The sequence below is a fragment of the Chelonoidis abingdonii genome, chromosome 1 (genome assembly GCF_003597395.2).
Source record: "Chelonoidis abingdonii isolate Lonesome George chromosome 1, CheloAbing_2.0, whole genome shotgun sequence".
Taxonomy (NCBI): domain Eukaryota; kingdom Metazoa; phylum Chordata; order Testudines; family Testudinidae; genus Chelonoidis; species Chelonoidis abingdonii.
In genome coordinates this window covers 371,311,294-371,330,768 of record NC_133769.1, presented here as the reverse complement: position 1 = coordinate 371,330,768, position 19,475 = coordinate 371,311,294, and the positions used below count along the sequence as shown (strand labels likewise).

The 19,475-nt window shown below is 51.3% G+C and overlaps 2 protein-coding genes across 2 annotated transcripts; one reads left to right on the top strand and one right to left on the bottom strand.

The window, feature by feature from the left end:
- Window positions 1-386: 386 nt before the first annotated feature.
- On the top strand, window positions 387-2,008 carry LOC116839606 (olfactory receptor 52L1-like). The gene is made up of 2 exons (XM_032805715.1): window positions 387-470; window positions 1,283-2,008. Exons 1-2 carry the CDS (start codon window positions 387-389, stop codon window positions 2,006-2,008), a joined length of 810 nt encoding a protein of 269 aa, XP_032661606.1.
- A 13,689-nt stretch (window positions 2,009-15,697) lies between these two features.
- LOC116839621 (disco-interacting protein 2 homolog B-like) lies at window positions 15,698-19,468 on the bottom strand. The gene is made up of 4 exons (XM_032805729.2): window positions 19,225-19,468; window positions 18,049-18,160; window positions 16,928-17,037; window positions 15,698-16,192 (listed from the first exon to the last, which is right to left on the bottom strand). Exons 1-4 carry the CDS (start codon window positions 19,393-19,395, stop codon window positions 16,046-16,048), a joined length of 540 nt encoding a protein of 179 aa, XP_032661620.1. The 5' UTR covers window positions 19,396-19,468; the 3' UTR covers window positions 15,698-16,045.
- Between the last annotated feature and the right edge of the window lie 7 nt (window positions 19,469-19,475).

Sequence of the window (19,475 nt, the reverse complement as noted above, 5' to 3'; positions counted from 1 at the left end):
CACAAATGCTGTGTTTAATACAGGAGAGATGGTGTAAGGTAAAATTAGTAACCGGGGCAGAAGATGTGGGATGTCTGTGAATAGCCAGTGTCAGGGGCTGAATATCACTGGGGACAGAGTAAAGGGGATGGGGGTGCAGCTGTTACTTTGTTGACCTCAGACAGGCAAAGGCAAGACTTCTTCGCACAAGAGGCCAGGGGTTATGAGGTGACTCACAGCCCTGGGCCCCGAGACCCATCACAGAGAGCAGCCGTAGAACTCCCTGGCTCACAGCCAGCCGGCTGATTAGCGATTCTTTGCTCGCACAAGACCATCACACACTCTATTAATCACTTGCAGATCTCCGGAGTGGTTCTGCTCAAGTCGGATGTGGCCCACAGCAGATCATGTCACCCATCAACAACGGCAGCCTCAGACCTCCCGTGTTCCTCCTGGTCGGCATACCGGGGCTCGAATCCATGCAGCACTGGGTCGGCTGAGGGCCCCCAATGTTCGAGCAGCTCGAGCCCTTTGGGGCAGGACTGAGCAGTGATACAGTTTAAAGGGGCCCAGGCCTTGGTTCGGGCATGGCACCAAGCATACAGTTACAGAGACTCAGGCCCTCTTGACTCAGGGCTGAGCAAACAAACACTAGACTTAATGGCCTTCTCAGGCACTGGATAGGGGGATTCTGCCACCCCACCCGAGGACGGGTGGCAGGGGGGACGCAGGCCCACCCACTCCACTGCGTTCCAGCCCGGGGCCCTGGTAGCGGCTGTCGCCACTAACGGTCAGTGGGGCTCCTGGCCGCAACACACTGACGTGGGTTCAGGTATGTTTGCAGCCTGACTGGAGTTGGCTGCCCCCGGGCTACTTCCAATCTCCCCCTCTGGGCCTACCTGGTCCGTGGTGCCAGCTCCTGGGAAGTCCAGTAGCATGGGCCCCTCCCGGCCGGGTTGGGCGGTAGGTCCGGCAGTACCTCTGGGGAGTCCGGCCAAGCCTGCTCCGGGGGTTCCTCGGGGTTACAGCAGGGACGGGGCAGCTCCGGCAGCTCCTCCTCGTAGCGGGCACAGGGAAGCTCCGGCCAGTCAGGGCAACTGCCCTGGGCCTCGGCAGCTTCCCAGTCATGAGCACCCTCTGGCAGGTCTGCTCCCGACGGCGGCTGGGCTCCAACTGAGTGCTGACGGCCGGCTTTTATACTTCCGGGTCACCTTCTGACACTCTGAGGGGCGGGTCCAGTGCCCTGTGGCCCCGCCCCTTTTGGCATCTGGTGGAGCTGAACCCTTCCTGGGGAGGAGGGGAGCCACACCGCCTCGCTACACTGCCCAAAATGCTGAGTGTCTTCTGGCTGGGTGAAAGGGCGATCAAGTTCCATGCCTGCTTCACCCAGAAGTTCTTCGTCCATGCTTCCTCGCTGGTGGAGTCGGGTATCCTGGTGGCCATGGCGTTAGACCATTATGTGACCATCTGCAACCCCCTGTGGCATGCCGACATCTTGAAAATCAGTATGGTGGCCAAGATAGCGCTGCTGGTCTTGGTCAGAGGCCTCATTGTGATATCCCCCTTCCCCTTGCTCCTCATGGATCTTCCTTTCTGCCAAGCCTACATCATCCCCCACTCCTACTGCGAGCACATGGCCTTAGTGAAGCTGGCCTGCGCAGACACTATGGTCAATGCAACATACAACGTGGTCATGACCACGTTAGTTGTGGGGATGGATGGCATGTCCATTGTTGTGTCCTATGTGGTGATCCTCTGGGCCGTCTTCATCCTCCCTTCCACCCAAGCCCGGCTCAAGGCTCTCCGCACCTGCATGTCCCACATCTGTGTCATCCTCATGTTCTACTTTCCTGGGCTCTTCTCCTTCCTGGAGCACCGCTTAGGCCAGAGTGTTCCTCTCCCCATCCACATCCTGCTGGCCAACCTCTACATCCTGTTACCACCCATGCAGAACCCCATTGTGTACAAGATGAAAACCAAGCAGATCCGCAATCAAGTGACCAGGGTCTTCCATGTGAGGGGTCCCTGAGTGCCGGAGAGAGGTCGCTTCACGCTCATTTCTCCAGCTGCCACACACCGCTTTTGTTTTTTAAATGTACCACGATTAATAATAATAAAACAGTCACTGAGTAGCACTGCGACTCCACATGGAGCCTTAGGGACATAGGGAATGCTGGTCTCGCAGCAGCAAATCTAAGAAAAATAGAAGACAGTGAACCAGTGTGCCGGGAGCTGTACTAACACCTGGTGATAGATAGTCCCTGCCCTGACAAGTGCCATTCATAGAATCATAGAAACGTAGAAGATTAGGGTTGGAAGAGACCTCAGTTGATCATCTAGTCCAATCCCCTGCTCAAAGCAGGACCAACTCCAACTAAATCATCCCAGCCAGGGCTTTGTCAAGCCTCCCCTTAAAAACCTCTAGGGATGGAGATCCCACCACCTCCCTAGGTAACCCATTCCAGTGCTTCACCACCCTCCTAGTGAAATGGTGTTTCCCAATACCCAACCTAGACCTCCCCCACTGCAACTTGAGACCATTGCTCCTTGTTCTGTCATCTGCCACCACTGAGAACAGCAGAGCTCCATCCTCTTTCGAACCCCGCTTCAGGTAATTGAAGGCTGCTATCAAATCCCCCCTCACTCTTCTCTTCTGCAAACTAAATAAGCCCAGTTCCCTCAGACTCTCCTTGTAAGTCATGTGTCCCAACCCCTGATCATTTTTGTTGCCCTCTGCTGGACTTTTTCCAATTTGTTCACATCCCTTCTGCAGTGGGGGGACCTACACTGGACGCAATACTCCATGTGTGGCCTCATCAATACCGAATAGAGGGGAATAATTACTTCCCTTGATCTGCTGGCAATCCACCTACTAATATAGCCCAATATGTCATCGTCTTCAACACTCCTGGAGCTGGAACCAGCAGATATTGTCCTGAATAGCCCCAGAACTATATGAACTTCATTGGACAGTTTTCCACTGAGACAACATACAAAGACAAAAGCTTTAATTTTAATGTATACATGAGCAGATGAATGAAGGCTGACAACCTTCTCAGTTGCAATGTGGTTGCCATGACAAGTCTAATGAGAAAGGTGGAAGAATTTGATGGAATGCTTTGTGATATTGGATTTTTTAAAGGAGATCCTAGAGAAATCATCTTATGAGACAGCACCAAACCATATACATCCCAAGGAATTCCTTTCTCATTACTTCATAAAATAGAGACTGAGTTAAAGAGGATGGAATTAGAAGGGTATAATTAAGAAAATCTCTGAGCCAACTGCATGGTGCACATCAATGGTACTTGTTGTGAAGAAAAATGGGAAAACACCCATCAGTGTGGATCTTAAAAGACTTAATGAACCAGCAGTGAGAGAAAAGTGTATCCCCCCAACACTAGAAGACTTTATTTCTAACGCTGCAGGAGCTACTGTATTCTCTAAGCAAGATGCCGCAAGTGGTTTCTAGCCAATTTCTTTAGCCGAAGAGAATGCTAAGCTGACTACATTAATTATGTCACTTGGGAGGTTTTTCTCTCAAAGATTATTTTTTGGGATTTCCTACGCTCCTGATATTTTCAAAAGGAAGGTGGCAGAGCTACTAAAGAACATCGAGGTTGTTATTTTTATGGACGATATTTTAGTCTGTGGGTCATCGTTGGAAGAGCATGACAAAAAGCTATTAAGGAAGTTTTGAGCTTAATCAGAGAGTCTGGATTCAAGATAAATAAAAAAAGTGGATTCTGGCCTATACCAAACTGATTTTTTGAGACAGATAATAAACAAAGATGGAATAACCCTAGCCCTGAGAAAGTAAAAGCAACTGTAGAGTTGAATACACCAACAGGAGTGCCCGCAAGGAGATGCATCCTAGGGATGGTACACTATCTTGGCTGACACCTGCACAATCTTCCTAAACAGTGGCAAAACCACTCAATGACCCAATAAAGTCCAATGCATCCTGGCTAGGGGGGCCAACTTAAGAGACTGCCTCCAAAGGGTAAAAGAAATGATCCAGTTTCAAAGTTTTCACAGTCTAGTCTCCAGTTTCTCACCAATCTCACAGTGGTCAGTGCTGAGGTCAATAGCTGTGGACTTGGTGGCGTATTGTTGCAGCTCCATGGACCTGAGTGGAAACCAGTTGCATTCTGCTCTTGTACACTTACAGAAGCAAAAGGATGATGTGTGGATTGAAAAGGGGGGCCTGTCAAGCATATGGGCATATGAGAACTTCTACAGATATCTGTAAACTGATAACTGACCCTACACCTCTGTAACCCTCATCGATGGGAAAGACCTGGATCAAGCACCACAGAGGTCCCAGTGTCCTTTGATTAGGCTAATGCGATTTAATGCAGTTGCTGTATATGTTTCTGATAACAGCAGACATGTCCCAGAGTCCAGCATCTTACTCAAACACCTGTGGGTGAGAGGACATTGTAAAGGCATATATGGCTGTTGTGGAAGCTTACAGACCAGTATCAGGTAGGACACTATACAGCTGTTAGCGAAAGTTAAACAATGTCAGCCATGCCGTAGTTACATTCAGGCAGGATGGCCCAAGTATCTAAAGAACACTAGGGCTACGGTAAGAGACCACTTTGCGTACATGGGCAGTTAAGTGAATCCAGTGGATTTCCAGGTAAGGTAATCACATTGTCACCCCAAACACTTTGAGAGGACAACATCTAGACCTCATTCCTGAAGGACATCGTGGATTAACTAAATGCTGAGTAGGCCAATCAGTCAATGACTCAGTGAGAACATCAATAAAGCAGCTTCATGCTGTCATGGATCCACAGGTCTGGTGCACTTGAACAGCCCCTGGGAGGAGCCCTTCAGTGTGGCATTTCCCGCAGGTCACACTCTCTCACTGGAGTCACCACCTCCTGGGACTGAAACTCGGATCCTTCAGCTCCCCACTTCACATCGTGAGCTCCCCTCAGCCAGTCCTCCTGGGCTGGACACCTGAGAGACTTGAACACCCAGAGGAAGCAATGCACTCCCAGCTTCACCATCTGCAGTGACTTTCAGCCAGCACTGTGAACAGCAGTCGGGTTTATTTGATGTCAGGAGCACAGTGGAGAAAGTCCTTGGGGGAAGCATAGAGAACAGAAGGTTACAGCATGGTCCATCTTGGCCAGCCCAGAGCCCTCTGACCCATCTTCTGTCCCAATCCAGGAGAGTCTGCTGCCTCCAGCAGCTCACACTTAATAATCCCACACCTGGCCCCTCCTCAGTCCTTTGTTCTCCCACTGGTTAAGCACGATTGGCCTCCTGAGAGGCGGAGGGGAGGGACATCCAGGGTCGTTAGTTGCTAGATATCAAATGACTGGACAATCGGAGTGGCCCTTGTCTTCTCAGACTCATGGAAATGGGGCCCAGGACTCAGATAGCCAGGTGTTCATCACACCTGTATCTCTGCAGAGTGTAAACTTTTTCCAACCGCTGACTTAACGATGCAGCCTGGAGGGGAAACTGAGGCACACACCATAGTCCTACAAAAGTATTAGAGAAAATGCCCGGTCTGTCACACATGTGAACACTGCAGAACTAACAGACCAACAGAACCCAAAGCCTCGAATAACAGCACATCTACTAGACAGACCCTGAAATAGGCTAGCAGCAGATTGCTGCGAATTCAGAGGACGCCATTATCTAGTTGCAGTGGATTATTTTTCTAGATATACATTGAAATTGCATATTTGGATGATACAACATGTTGCAGTGTGATCAAAAAAATCAAAGAGCACATTCACCTAGGCTGGTATTGCAGCAAAACTATTGGTGGACAATGGACCACAATTCACTGCGGCTGAAGTAAAGTCTTTCCAAACAACATATGATTTAGAACACATCACTGGCAGCCTGCATTACCCACAAGCAACTGTAGAGGCAGAGAGAGCTGTACAGAGGGCCAAGGAAATACTGAAGCAGGAAGATCCATTCTTTGCTCTTCTGAGCTACGAATCAAGACTCTTAGTAGTGATCAGCAGGGCCGGCTTTAGGCCGATTCCCCCAAATCGGGCCTCAGGCCTAAGAGGGCCCCGCAACCAGCCAGAGCGCGGCAAGCCCCGCAGCTCTGCTCCCCCGGCTGGAGCACTGCAGCCCCACGGCCTTGCTCCCCCAGTCGGAGAGCTGCATGCCCCCGGCCCCGCTCCCCTGGCCGGAGCGCGGCAACCCTAAGTACCACCGAAGACTCGGAGCGCCCCCCCGTAAGTACAAGCTCCACGAATCAGGCCCTGCACTTGCTAAAGCTCGCCCTGGTGATCAGCTATCGCCCATCTCAGCTCCTGATGCAAAGGCAGCTCAGGATAGTTGCAACCTTGGAAAAGAATTGAGCCTCAAAGCGACTGGATCTCAGAAGAGTGGTCAGATCAGATCAACAGGCAAAAAGAGCTTATGGACACTTCTCTTACCGATGCCACTCAGAGAATTGCCTGATGGGAACCTGGTGACTGTGTTTGTGCCAAATTGGATGGAGGAACATGATGTAAAACACCAGCTCAAGTAAAGAAAAAGAACACGTCTTTCTCCCCATCTGGGTTTATTTGGTGGTGCCTCCAACCCTTTCGCTCCTTTCTGGCAGGGTCACCGGGGCAGCGTGGGAAGAAAATTCTAACCACAGGGTAACCCCCAGTTACTTGCCAGATAGCTGGAGATTCCCAAGAAATAACACAGACACATGCAATGTCTTTAACACAGTAATTACATCAAACAGCAGGTGAATGGAACAGAACAGGGTAAAACACTATTCTCAGGGCCACTGGTGCCCACACTGATAATACTCGTGAATTTCCCCAGTCACGTGACCTGATACAGCAAAAGTCATATTAGTGTTCATGGGTAGACATACCTTGGAGGGGCCCTGGATGACCTGCGGCCATGCTACCATCTGTGCAGGCCGCAGGTAGCGATGTGGCTGACTGGGCTCCGCACAGCCCACAGGACTCACGTGTGGGATAAGGTGCCAAGTCTCACCTAGGGAGCTGGGGGCTCATTCTGCCTGGCTGGGGGAAGTTTCAACTACAAAGCTCTACAAACTGGGAGTCACCTTGGAGCGGGAAAGGCTCAAACTGGGGGATTTTGCTGTCAGGTCCCCAGAGGCCAGTTCTCAGGAGGAACCCTACATGCAGGCCTGGGACTCACGAGCCCCCAGCCAGTCCTGCCCTTTCCCTGGCTGGCTCCAGACGGCTCCCAAAATGGCATCCCCACACTCCTGAGCTCCCAAGGGGAGGGCATTAGGGTGGCCAGATGAGATGAAGAAAATATCAGGACACATGGGGAAGGATGGGGGTCCACTAGTAGAGCAAAGAAAAAAAAAGCCGGATGCTGCCAGCAGAGTGAAATATCGGGACAAATATTGGGACAACCACCCAAATATTGGGACTTCTGGTCACCCTAGAGGGCATCTCACACCCTATTTGTTGCTGAGAAGACTCTGAGCCTGCAGTGGCTTCCCCTGCCTCCCCAACCACATGCACCTCTCTGAGCTACCAGCACAGGGAGCCCCAGGGACCTAGGTTATCTCCATGGGGGTTACATTTGCTTTGCCCACAGATAGCACCTTCCACCCAGTTCTGAAATGCTCTATGCACCTTCATGGAGCTACACTCCCACTGCGATGCGGGAAAGCAGTAGAATCTCCTTTTTCATGGCAGAGGAAACCGAGGCAAAGACAGGGGACTAGTGACTTTGGGGGGTCTCCATTTTGGGGGGCACTACTTGAGATATCTTAAATGGTGATCTTTTCAGAGATGACTGAGCAGACAACTTCTGGTGAGGAGTCCTGGGGTGTGTGTGTGTGTGTGTGTGTGTCATATTCTGTAGTCAAAGCCAGAGGCATCCCACATGATTAGTCACATCTGAAAATCTTGGCTGGAGTAACTTGCCCCAGTCAGCCAAGAAGTCCTTGGTATAGAGAGTCCAGCTCTGTGCTGCTTTGGGTATTTCATCTTCTCAGCGCGATTTGCTCTTTCGCTGCAATGCACGGAGCCACGGTCTATCTCACCCCAGGCCTGTCCCAGCAAGACAGTGGGATCACCTTCTTGCTTCATGCTCAGCAAATGCCACTGGGTCACAGGCAGTCGGGAATGTCAGACAGACCCAGGACGCCAGACATGGTCTTGTTTAACATCCACCTTGGCTGTAGCCTTTAAGTGCTGCCGCAATACAAACGCTAAATAATAATAATAATTAATGATTTCAGCTCTGCCACAGACTCCAGGTGTGTCCTTGGACAAGTCCATTAATCTATCCTGCCATTCCCCATCTGTAAAATGGAGATAATACTTCTCTCTCTGTCCCGGGAGTACGGTCCTTGAGCAAGGCTCTTCTTTGACTTGGATGAGGACCATGGAAGGACCCAGCTTGAAGGAAGCACATTCTGATGCAGTGAGGTTCAAGAAAAGCAGCTCAAGTGAAAGCCCCAGAAAGCAGGAAACCGGAGTAGCTCCAGCAAAGGCCTCTGGGGCACAGACGAAGAGGAGGAATGGGGCGAGCATGCAGCTGAAGAAGCACAGTAGATTGCTAGGCAGCCAGCTGAGTGGGATGGAGAGGAATCATTCTTTTGGCAGCGAGTGGTTCACACTGCCTGCCCATTCTTCCACTTATAGTTTATGGTTAGGCCTCAGTGGGCTTTTCGGTGTTAATGAGGGTTTCCAGAGCCAATGGTGCAGAAGTTGTGCTGGAGGCACTTAAAGGGTTAATGTTGTAGGGTTTGCTAGGGAGGTAGATGTCTGCTGAGTCTCCTGCGTGATCCCTAACAAAGCTCGGGCCCCCATTGTAACTACCCAATACTCTGCTTGACTTCTCCCCATACCACAGCATGACCCACAACACGCTCATTGGCATTGGTGAAACAAGTTGGTGGTTCTCAGGGTCTAGAACATCCTGGTTAGCCGTGCACCATCCAGCCTCATTCTCCATCAGCAACTGGTCACTGGAGTACCTCGTCAGTTAGAGGCCCCTGCCCTCTCCAGCGCTGTGCTCTCCCTGGGTAATACACGCCAGGCACGAGCAAGACACCCCAGGATATCCCAAAGCCCAGTGGTTGGTGGTGCACTCAGGTGGGAGAGCCCGGATCAAGGCTGTGCTCCTCTCAGGCTGGGGGAGACTTGAACCAGGGTCCTCCACATCCAGATCTACCTGGTTTTCAGCTCCAGGGGTGGGTCAATGGCTGTTAATCCCTGGCAGAAGGAAGTGTGTCCATCTGGCCTGGATGAAGGCACCTGGGTCCTTTTGAGGGTGGGGGTCTCACCATGCTCAAGGCCGGCTTTAGGCCAATTCCCCCGAATCAGGCCCTGCTCCCAAGCTTAAGAGGGCCCCGTACCTTAGGTGCCTTTTTAATTTTTTTTTTTTATGTACCCGGCGGTGTTCCAGGTTTTTGGTGGCACTTCGGTGGCGGGGGGTCCTTCACTCGCTCCGGGTCTTTGGCGGCACTTTGGTGGCGGGGGGTCCTTCACTCGCTCCGGGTCTTTGGCGGCACTTTGGTGGCGGGGGTTCCTTCAGTGCCATGGAAGACCCAGAGTGAGTGAAGGACCCCCTGCCACCGATGTGCCACCAAAGACCCGTACCGCCTCCGGGTATTCAAATCAGGCCCTGCAGCTCCTAAAGCCGGCCCTGACCATACTCCATATCATTTCCTTTTGGCTGGCTTTGGCAGCTCCACACTCAGCATGATGGCTTCTGAGGATCCCCTTCTCAGGTGCCACACGCACCCCAGGAACTGTGTGGGGAGCCTTGGCACCTCACTCCATTGGGCATGTAAACATTCAGGTCCCTGAGCCCAAGGGCACCTCTACATGGGAGCTGACGGGGTGATTCCCATCTGGAGGAGACAGACCCACGCTAGCTCTGCACAAGCTAGCATGCTAACATAGAGGGCTAACCACCCTAGGCAGCCATCTGAGATGCTAGGCATGTAATCGGGCAGCTAGCCCCTCCCACTGCCAGCACTGCCGCAGCTCCAGTCTAGTTTTCTTTTGCTAGCTTGCTCAGAGCTAGTGTGTCTGGCTTGCTCCTCCAGATGGAAATTACACCCCCAGCTCCAAAGTAGAGGGACCTTAAGTTCCCCGGTGTCTTTGTGCTCTAGTGTCTTTAAATACCTGAGAACTCTGGCTGTCTGCGGAGTCAGCAGCCAACAGTGTGTCTAACTGGGGCAGATTGTACAAAGGAAGCGCACACACAGTGCTCTCTCTCATGAAGGTCGGGGGAAGGTTCTACTTAGGGCACTGGGGTAGGAAGATGGGCATCATTATCCCCATTTTACATGGGGAAAACAGAGACACTGAGGAGTGCTGTAAAAAGAACAGGAGTACTTGTGGCACCTTAGAGACTAACACATTTATTTGAGCAAAAGCTTTTGTGGGCTACAGCCCACTTCATCGAATGCATAGAATGGAACATATAGTAAGGAGATATATATACATACAGAACATGAAAAGGTGGAAGTAACCATATCAACTCGAAGAGGCTAAATAATTAAGACTAATTAATTGTGACTTCCCCAACATCACACTGTCACGGAGTCTGGGGGTTCCAGCCCTGCACCCCTCTTCCTGGGACCCACAGTGACTTTTATCCAGCCAGTAAAACAGAAGGTTTATTGGACAACAGGAACACAGGTTACAGCAGAGCTTGCAGGCACAGTCAGGACCCCTCCATCCACTGAGTCCTTCTGGGGTTCAGGGTGCTCGGATCCAGCTAGGATCCCCTGAATCTCCGCCCACAGCCCAAACCACTTCCTGCCTTTCTCCTCCCCGCCGATCCCTTTGTCCTCTTCCCCTCGCCCAGTGCCCCCCTCTCCCTCCGGTCGGGTTACAGCTGAGCACCTTCCATCACCTAAAGTCCTCCCCTGCTTTCCCGTTCCCCACACAGACAGTCCTACTCCATCACAGCTCCCCCTTCGGACTACTGAGAGGGGTCACTGGGTCACTCTGCCCAGTGACCTGGGGAAGTTCAGGGCCTCTCGGGACAACGCGTCCGCTATCAGTTGGCACTTCCCTTCACATGGATACGTCCATGTCATAGTCTGCAGGAGCGGCTCCACTCAGGAGCTTGGCGTTGGCTCTTTCATCTGGTGCAGCCAGTCAGGGGAGAGTGGTCGGTGTACACGTGAAGTGTCGCCAAAGAGATATGGCTCTAGCTTCTTAAGGGCCACACCATGGCAGGCATTCTCTCGATGGCCACGTAGTTTTGCTCCCGGGTAGCACTTCTGCTCAGTACACGTGGGGTGTCTCTCCCCTTTCATCCTCCTGCATTAACACGCCCCAGTCCGTGTCCGAGGCGTCGGTGAAACCATAAAGGGTTTGTCAAAATCTGAATGGCACACTGACAGAGCCTCCTTCACGCCCGGAAAGCCTCCTGCACTGCTCGGTCCAGATCACCTTGTCTGGCTTCCCTTTTTGCACAGTTCAGTGATGGGGCCGGCTATGGCGCTAAAGTGGGCACAACCTTCGATAGTACCCGCCATCCATAAAGGCCTGTACTGCCTTCTTGGTTTGGGAGCAGGCAGTCTCTGATACCTCCACCTTGGCTGGTTCGGCTTTAGCACCGCTCCCCACCCATGGCCAGGTAAGATACTTCCGCCATCCCACCTTGCACTTCTCAGCCTTTACGGTTAACCCAGCCTCCCGGATTCGTCCAGGACTTGTGTAACCTGGACACTGTGTCCTCCCAGGCCTGGCTGAAGACGCAGATGTGTCAATATAGGCCACAGCAAACTCTCCATCCCTCAGTAAGCTGATCACCTAGGCTGGAAGGTGCCGGCGCTCCCTTGAGCAAAGGCAGGTCAGACACTCGTAGAGCCCAGAGGGTGATAAGGCGATTTCAGCTGCATCTGCATCCAGCGACTTGCCAGTAGCCCTTGGTAAGATCCATGTGTGAGTACGAGCACTCCCAGCTTGTCTAGGAGCTCGTCAGCCTGGCATGGGTAGCATCAGATAGTGAGGCATTGAGCTTCGATAGTCACACAAACGGATTGACCATCCTTCTTGGGACCAGCACCACTGCGAGGCCCAAGGGCTGGAAGACTGCTGGATTACCCCCAAAGCCAGCATGTCCCTGACTCTCTTTCCAATCTGGGCAGTCTTTACCAGTGACCCGAAAGGAGATCTTATGGGGGATGTGACCCAGTCTCCACCTGTGGACAGTCAAATAGTGCGTCCAGGTTGGTTGGAAAACAGCTGTCGGTACGATGCAGCACCCCTCTGATCTCAGCGTGCTGGCCATGTCAGCTATCAGAGAGGGATCGCCTCCAGGGGAACCAGCTTTTGTCCCAGGAAGATCCACTAAGGTGCATCTCCCTGCCCTCCCAGTGTCAACCACGCCAACACACATTCCCTGTATTATGGTTTCATCATGTTCACATGGTACACCGCGTGATTGTGCCCGGTTTGACAGCTCACCACATAGTTTACCTCATTCAGTTGCTTGAACTTGAAGGTCTTCCGGCGGTGAGTTTATTTTCCTACGGGATGAAACCATCACCTGATCCCGTGGCAAAGGCACGGCCCGTGCCATGCGGTCGATACCTAGATCCTGTCTGCTTCCTCTGAGTCGGCCAGATTCCCCTGGCCAGGCCATGAGCTCGGCCAGTCTTTCCGGTACAGGTCAGGAATAACATCCACCACTGACCTCCCCTCGGATGGCCTTCCCCCCATTCATCTTCATCAGGTCCGGGCCCTTACTCGCCTTCATACAACAGTCGAAAGGCGAAAACCGGAGACCCTGGGTACCTCCCTGTACAGGCGGAACAGCAGGTGAGTAAGTAATTGCCTCAAATTCCTGCGGTGCTGGTTCATAAATGTTTTTAGGCATCATCTCCTCGCGTCCGTTAACCTTCTTCACCAGCCGTTGGCGGGGTGATACGCTAGAGGCCAGGTTGTGCTCACCACATTTCTGCATAAGGCGGAGCAGGGTTCGACATGAAGTTGGACCCCTGATCCGTTAGACCTCCTTGGGGAACCACCGTGAATTGTATCACGCATCTGCCACTGTGTCGTTTAATAGAGGAGAAGGCCACAGCCTCGGGGTGCGGTGGCAAATCACCACAGCAGGATGTATTTTTTCCTGACGGGTCATCTTGCTGAGAGTCCACTATGTCATGGCACCTTAATGAAAAGGTTCTTCTATATGGGTAAAGCCTCAAGGCTGCTTCCTTGTCCCGGGCCTCCCCACCTCGGCAGGGACTACGATTAGGCAGTACTGTCGACTGGGTAAGACCCAGGAAGTAAAAGTTCTGTAGCAGCCTCTGCCTGTGCGCGGTTCCTGTGTCTGCGAGAGGGTCATGGCCCGTACAGCAGCTTGTGGCGAAACTTCTGGGGACCACGCTTCCTCCTGATCCCCATGATCTAAACTCCTTGGGGATCCCATTCTGGATACAGGAACCTTTCTCCACAGGAACCTCTCTTGCAACCTCTCCTCAGGTCTGTTCCGCACTAAGGTCAGCCGTCCTGGGCTCCGCAAGGAGGATCTTTCTGCAACTCCGCCTGGAACTCAGCAGTGGGACAGGGATGGGACCAGCTTCTTGCTGGCTGGGTTCTGAGGTCGAGCTCTCTGAGCCTGCCCCTGGAGCATCCCGCCCAGGTTAGGTCTGCACCTCGGCCGAGTACCTTCCGTTGTCGGGTGCAGTGCACTTTGCGATCTGACTACGAGTCAGACAGGGCACACTGAGTGCGTGATATAGGCAGTCCTCAGGTCCTCCCGATTAACACCTCGTGGGCAGAATGTGGTTTGTATCCAGTCTTGGGCCTTCTTGGCCCCAATTCAGATGTAGCTCTCGCACGGGCACTTGAATGGGTCCGTACCCACGCCCATCAGGGTCAGGAGTGTCGGCACATCCGATGAGCCTACACCTTCGGTCGGGAAGCGTCACCTGCCCCCGTGTCTATAACAGTCGACTCCCTCCATCTACTCCAGGGAAACAATGCACTCCTTCGAGGGCAGCCGCGCCCACCCGTAACTAAGAACCCGGAGGCTGCGCTTCAGCCCCCAGAGGAGCTGACTGACTCCTCCTCTTCATAGTGGTATGTTGCCAGCCCCCTTTCCGGGAATGTCGCCCATCTTCGATTGGGTTTTTACTCCAGTCAACCTCTGCGGGTTGGGGTCTGCTCGGTCTCTCCTGAGCTGTGGGCACTGGGCCCGTATGTGGCCTACAGTTGGCCACATTGTAGCAGCCATGTTCGTGGGTCCCTTGAGTGGTGGAGGGACTGACCTGGATTTCCCCTTTTGGGGGGTTCTCCATGGCCCCGCTGGGAGTCCATGAATGACTCTCTCTCTGCGTTGAGGCAGGCCTGCTCTTCGAGATCCTCCTGCAATCACCTGCCGATGTCAACAAATTGGTCGGCAAGTTGGCCTGCGTCTGCGGGTTCTCCGGTTCCTGGTCCCTCCACAAGCTAGTCGGACGGGCACTGCTCGTAAGGGCTCCAGTTGAACGGTCAAGCAAGTCCTCTTTAGTTTGGCCCAGCTTCCCTTTGCGGCATGACCCGCGCCCGGTTGAAGTTGTAGGTGTGATCTACGGTTTACGCTGCCGGAACTTTTTCCGTAACATCTCGGATCAGCAAACTCGCGGAGCAGGGCTGTTGAAAGTTCGTAGTCCTGCTCGCCCTTTCAGTCGCTGTAACCCTCCACGGGTGAGTCCAGTAAGGGGGTGAGAACTGGATCCTGTTCTGCAGGGCAACTCCCTGTGCAGCTCGCAGGTTTTCTAAAGGCCGTCAGGAAGGTATTATGTCCTCCCCCTCCTTCGCTGGGGCAGCAAGGCTTTAAATGGTGTAGGCTTGGTCCCCTCATCACCGCAGCCGGCCTCGGCTCCTTAGCCGGCGCAGTCCAGCTCATGTTACGCTGGTTTCCTTCTCTCCAGCTCATGTTTATGCTGGTTCTCCTTCTCCTCCGCTATGTTATGGCTGGTTCTCTTCTCCTCCAGTATGCGGTGCTGGTACTCCTCTGTTTACGCTGGCTTCTCATGTTTACGTGGTTCTCTCATGTTTCGCTGGTTCACCTTTCTCCTCCAGCTCTTGCTCTTTAACCGAGCTCTCCGTCAATCCTTCCTATCCAGACGGCTGCTCAAAGCTTGAGCGTGCCGGGAGGATCCCTGTGGGGGTGAGCTTCGCTGCGGATCCTGCCGGCCGGGGGGTCACGGTGCCTCGCATTCGCTGGGCCCTCGCCTTCCTCTAGGGCTACGGAAAGGGGGGTTGGAAGCCCTCATCGCCGTCTGACCACTCCCGGGGGGAGCTGGTGACTGCGCTGCATCTGCTGGCTGCTTCCTCAGAGACAGGGCTCCGGTCTCTCTCAGCTGGGCAAGTCAGCTGGTCCTTCGTCAGTCTCCGTGCGCAGGCCCCCTTGCTGCACACTCCAGCAGGTAACACTTGCGCCGTTGGCGTACATCTTCCTGCTGGCCACTCACAGGTCAGGGTGCTCGCGCTCCCACGGTTTCGGGGACCCTAGTGCACAGCCTTCTTGAGGTCACACCTTTGCAGGGTCGAGCTGCAGATCCTCCGCCTGGGACGCTCGTGCCTCCCGGGACGTTACTGCAGTCTACTGGCCACACATGCCCAGGGGTTAATCACCCTCGTTTACTGCTCACAGTCACTTACTGCAGGAAGCGCTGTCCACGGGTGCAGTATCTCCGCATGACCAGTTTTGTTACGAGTGGGGGTTCCAGCCCTGCACCCTCTCTGGGACCACAACATTGTATTGGTAATAAAAACGTCTTGTAACTGAGAAGTGGTGCTCACAGTTCCCATTGCCAATGTGAAAGAGAAACGCAGGCCCCCAAAATACATTCCATTGTAATATGTAACCAACAAAGAAAATGGGAGAAACTTTCTAGAGCTAATCTCTTGCAGTGCATCTACATGTTAAGAGAAAAACAGCCACATGTGGATAGATCTTAAAACCAGAAGGGAAGAGGGTCATGTTATCAAGCATCCAGAGCCAGATCCTGAGCTGGTATAAACTGGAATCATTCCACTGAAGACAATGTAGCTGTGTCAATTTATACCAGTTGAACATTTAGCCCTACATTTCCTATTTTAAAACCAATCAATATCTTACCCTTTTGTTTTCATTCCAATTCATACCTGCAAAGGCACCAGAGCGTAAAGCCAAGTCCGCAGTAGGGATCAAGACAAATGGCAATCTGCCGAGAGGAATAGAGCTCACACTGGAGCTTTATCGCCCTGCAAAGAGCATTCACTGCTGAGTGGGACATCTGTAACAAAAGACAGAGAGGGAGAGATACAGCGTTGAAATCCAAGAACTTAGGAACAGGATTTCTCTGAGTCAGCTGGGTACAGTGAAATATGGGCTTGGTTTCCTTACAATGCTACTCCACAAATTAACTACCCTTATCACACATGGTGAGTGCAAAACATTGTGAAATCTTCCACACAAAACTCTGTTTATCTTAAATCATTAAAGCATGTTATAAAAGGAGCAGCAGCTTCAGTTTCTCACTGTACACCTCCCCACAGCATCTGAGCCCAGCCAGCACCCCACACCAGAGCCTAAGGACTCAGTTTTTACTCCTGTTTCTTTCACATCCTCTTCTCTGTTGCCAACTGCCAGAGCTGCTACTCTGCTTTCAGTGGAGGCCTGTGAATGCTGTTCCAATAGTTCACTGTTAGCTGAGACTGCAGAGCGATACCGTCATCATTCCCTGTTCACCTAAATATGCGACCCTCCATCAGCCTAGGCACCTGAAATCCTGAGGTTGCTTCTGGCCTCAGTTTTCCTGCATGGCAGCCCAATGCAGAGCTGCTTTACCAGCTGAAGCCAGATTGCATTTTTTTGGACCTGCCAATATGTAGCTTTACTCTCCCAGTTTATTAACTGGGACGAGTGATTTTTAAATTAAAATCACAAGAGCCACTTTAAAAAACAACAACAAAAAAAGATTCAGCCAAAAAAGTTATGAGATCTTCCTTCTCAGCAGGTGTTACTGTACCTTCACTCCTGTAAGCATGCCTGTTGTGGACACACTAAAATCTAGGTATGCCAACATCTCTGGTGTGGGTGGTTTATAGATCTGAGGTAGCCGCTTCCTGGGCAAGTCATCTGTGTGGGTAAGAAACAAAAAGTCTTATGATTCTGTTGTTTCTGAATTGGGATTCTCAGGGATGATGGAACTTTCAATGACTAGGATGAGATGAATGCAGGAGAAGAGCAAGCCTTCTCAATAATTACCTGTGGAATTACCTTCCACAAGAGAGAGTGACCAACATGTCTCACTGCTTTCAGGAGAAGTGCAAGGGATATTTCTATGTCAAAGCTTTCCCATTAAAAAATATCTATCTACTTTTGGAAAGGAGGAGAAAAGAGAATCTAGCTGTGTGTGTGAACCCGATTCACATGGACTGTAAGGTGCTCTGATACCACTCTGAGGAGTAAAGGGTGGGAGAGTCAATCGATGTTGCGAGGCACTGAATCAAATATGTAAATGCTATCAAGATATTACACTTGTCATGTGCCATTCAGTGCTTGTCCTCTCTTCTGAAACTGCTAGTCAGTGTTAATTATGACATGGATACCTGTCCTGAAGCCACTAACATCAAATGGACTTTAAATTTTACTCCCATGCTATAATTCTACATGTGGTTCAGCTCTGCACAAAGAACAATTAGAGTTTCCAGGGTCAACCATGGGTCAGATTACAAGGCAATCCCAGCCTTGCCTCTAAACACTCTTTGTCCAAATTATTTCAAGAACATTCAACATTTTTAGTCTGAATGGGACTAGAAAGTCTTGAGACACCCTCTCTGTTCCATCTGGAGTTGTATCCTTCCCACAAACTGATTTCCTCATTCACAAATGTCACATCTCATAATAGGAGACTGACAGCACAGCTCTCCCCCTACCCACTTCTTTTTTTTAAATTGTATGTGTAAAAGTGTAAAGCTGGGAACTGCTGAACCACAGTCTCTGAGATGCTTTTTCTGAGCAGTGAAGCCCTCAGAGCAGCCAGTCAGATAGTGTCTGTATTGGCAATGCCAGAACCTCTTACAGAGTCAGAATCCCTACATGCAGCTTTGAAAATCTTGGAAATACTTGGCAAAGAGAAGTTCTCACCTGTGTCAATGATGGTTGGCCAGGTTTTCACATCCACAGCAGCCGCTGCCTCTCTGGATTTCAGTAGTCTCATTAAGGTCTGAGTTGTGAGAATGCAGGCAGCTTTGCTGACCTAAAAATATAACCAACAAATGATTACTAGAATGTGAAAGAAACATGTGGCCTTTCAAGCCCCATAACTAGTGGAGGTTGGGGGTATGCTTGTGCAATGCACTTTCCCCACCTGTGGGCCAGCCTCCAGTATATTCTCTCACTAATGTCCTTTGCTATTCCAAAACACACCACCCTGCTCAGCCAAGACCCCAAATTCATACGAAAATGCAACGTGGCAAGATCTTTGGAAAAGCTGAGTAGGGATGTTATGTCAGGTGGGAATCTGACGGTAGCTCTCCCTCCATATCAAGAGAGTCAGCCTAGTCCAGTTACTGTAATTGGTAGACTGGCCCTTGCCCAGTAGTCACTTTCAGATACAGTGTTGCAATAAGGAAGAGTTATTTACTCTTTCTCCTAATACAAGAACTAGGGGGCACCAAATGAAATTAATAGGCAGCAGATTTAAAAACAAACAAAAGGAAGTATTTCTTCACACAACGCAGAGTCAATCTATGGTATTCCTTGCCAGAGGATGTTGTGAAAGCCAAGACTATAACAGAGTTCAAAAAAGAACTAGATAAGTTCATGGCCAGGAGGGGCTGGGATGGGTGTCCCTAGCCTCTGTTTGCCAGAAGCTGGGAATGGGCAACAGGGAATGGATCACTTGATGATTCCCTGTTCTGTTCATTCCCTCTGAAGCATCTGGCATTGGCCATGGTTGGAAGACAGAATACTGGGCTAGATGGACCTTTGGTCTGATCCATTATGGCCGTTCTTATGAGTTATTAGGTGGTAACAAGCCTGTGGGTCACATATGGTAGCCTATTCCTGTTACCATGTATTTTGCAGCAACTTGTGTCACCCCTGTAACAGCCAGAGGCAGCAGTTATACTGAATTCTCATTTATTAAAAAAAAGTCATACAGCTAGAAATAGTTCATTCTGACACAAGAGGGTGTTCTAATATACCTGCAGCCATGAAAGATAGCATGAGAGATTTCGTTCTTACTACTCTCCAGATCCAAACACCAGAATAATGGTGCCCCAATGCTGGGCCCATAGGTTGCAGTTTCCCATTACTCACATCTACGATCATTCGCACGGTGGGCAGAGTTGCAGTGAGGTTCTGAGCATGAGGTGGTCGAACGGTCACAGGAATGCAGCCAGCATACAAACAGCCATGGAATGCAGCGATGAGTTCAATGCCTGCAAGAACACAAGAGGCTGTCACACAAGTGCTGACTGATGTCCTCATGACACTAACCTCTACTCCAGTGGTTCCCAAACTGTGGGGCACGCCCACTAGGGGGACACAGAGGAATTTGGGGGGGGGAA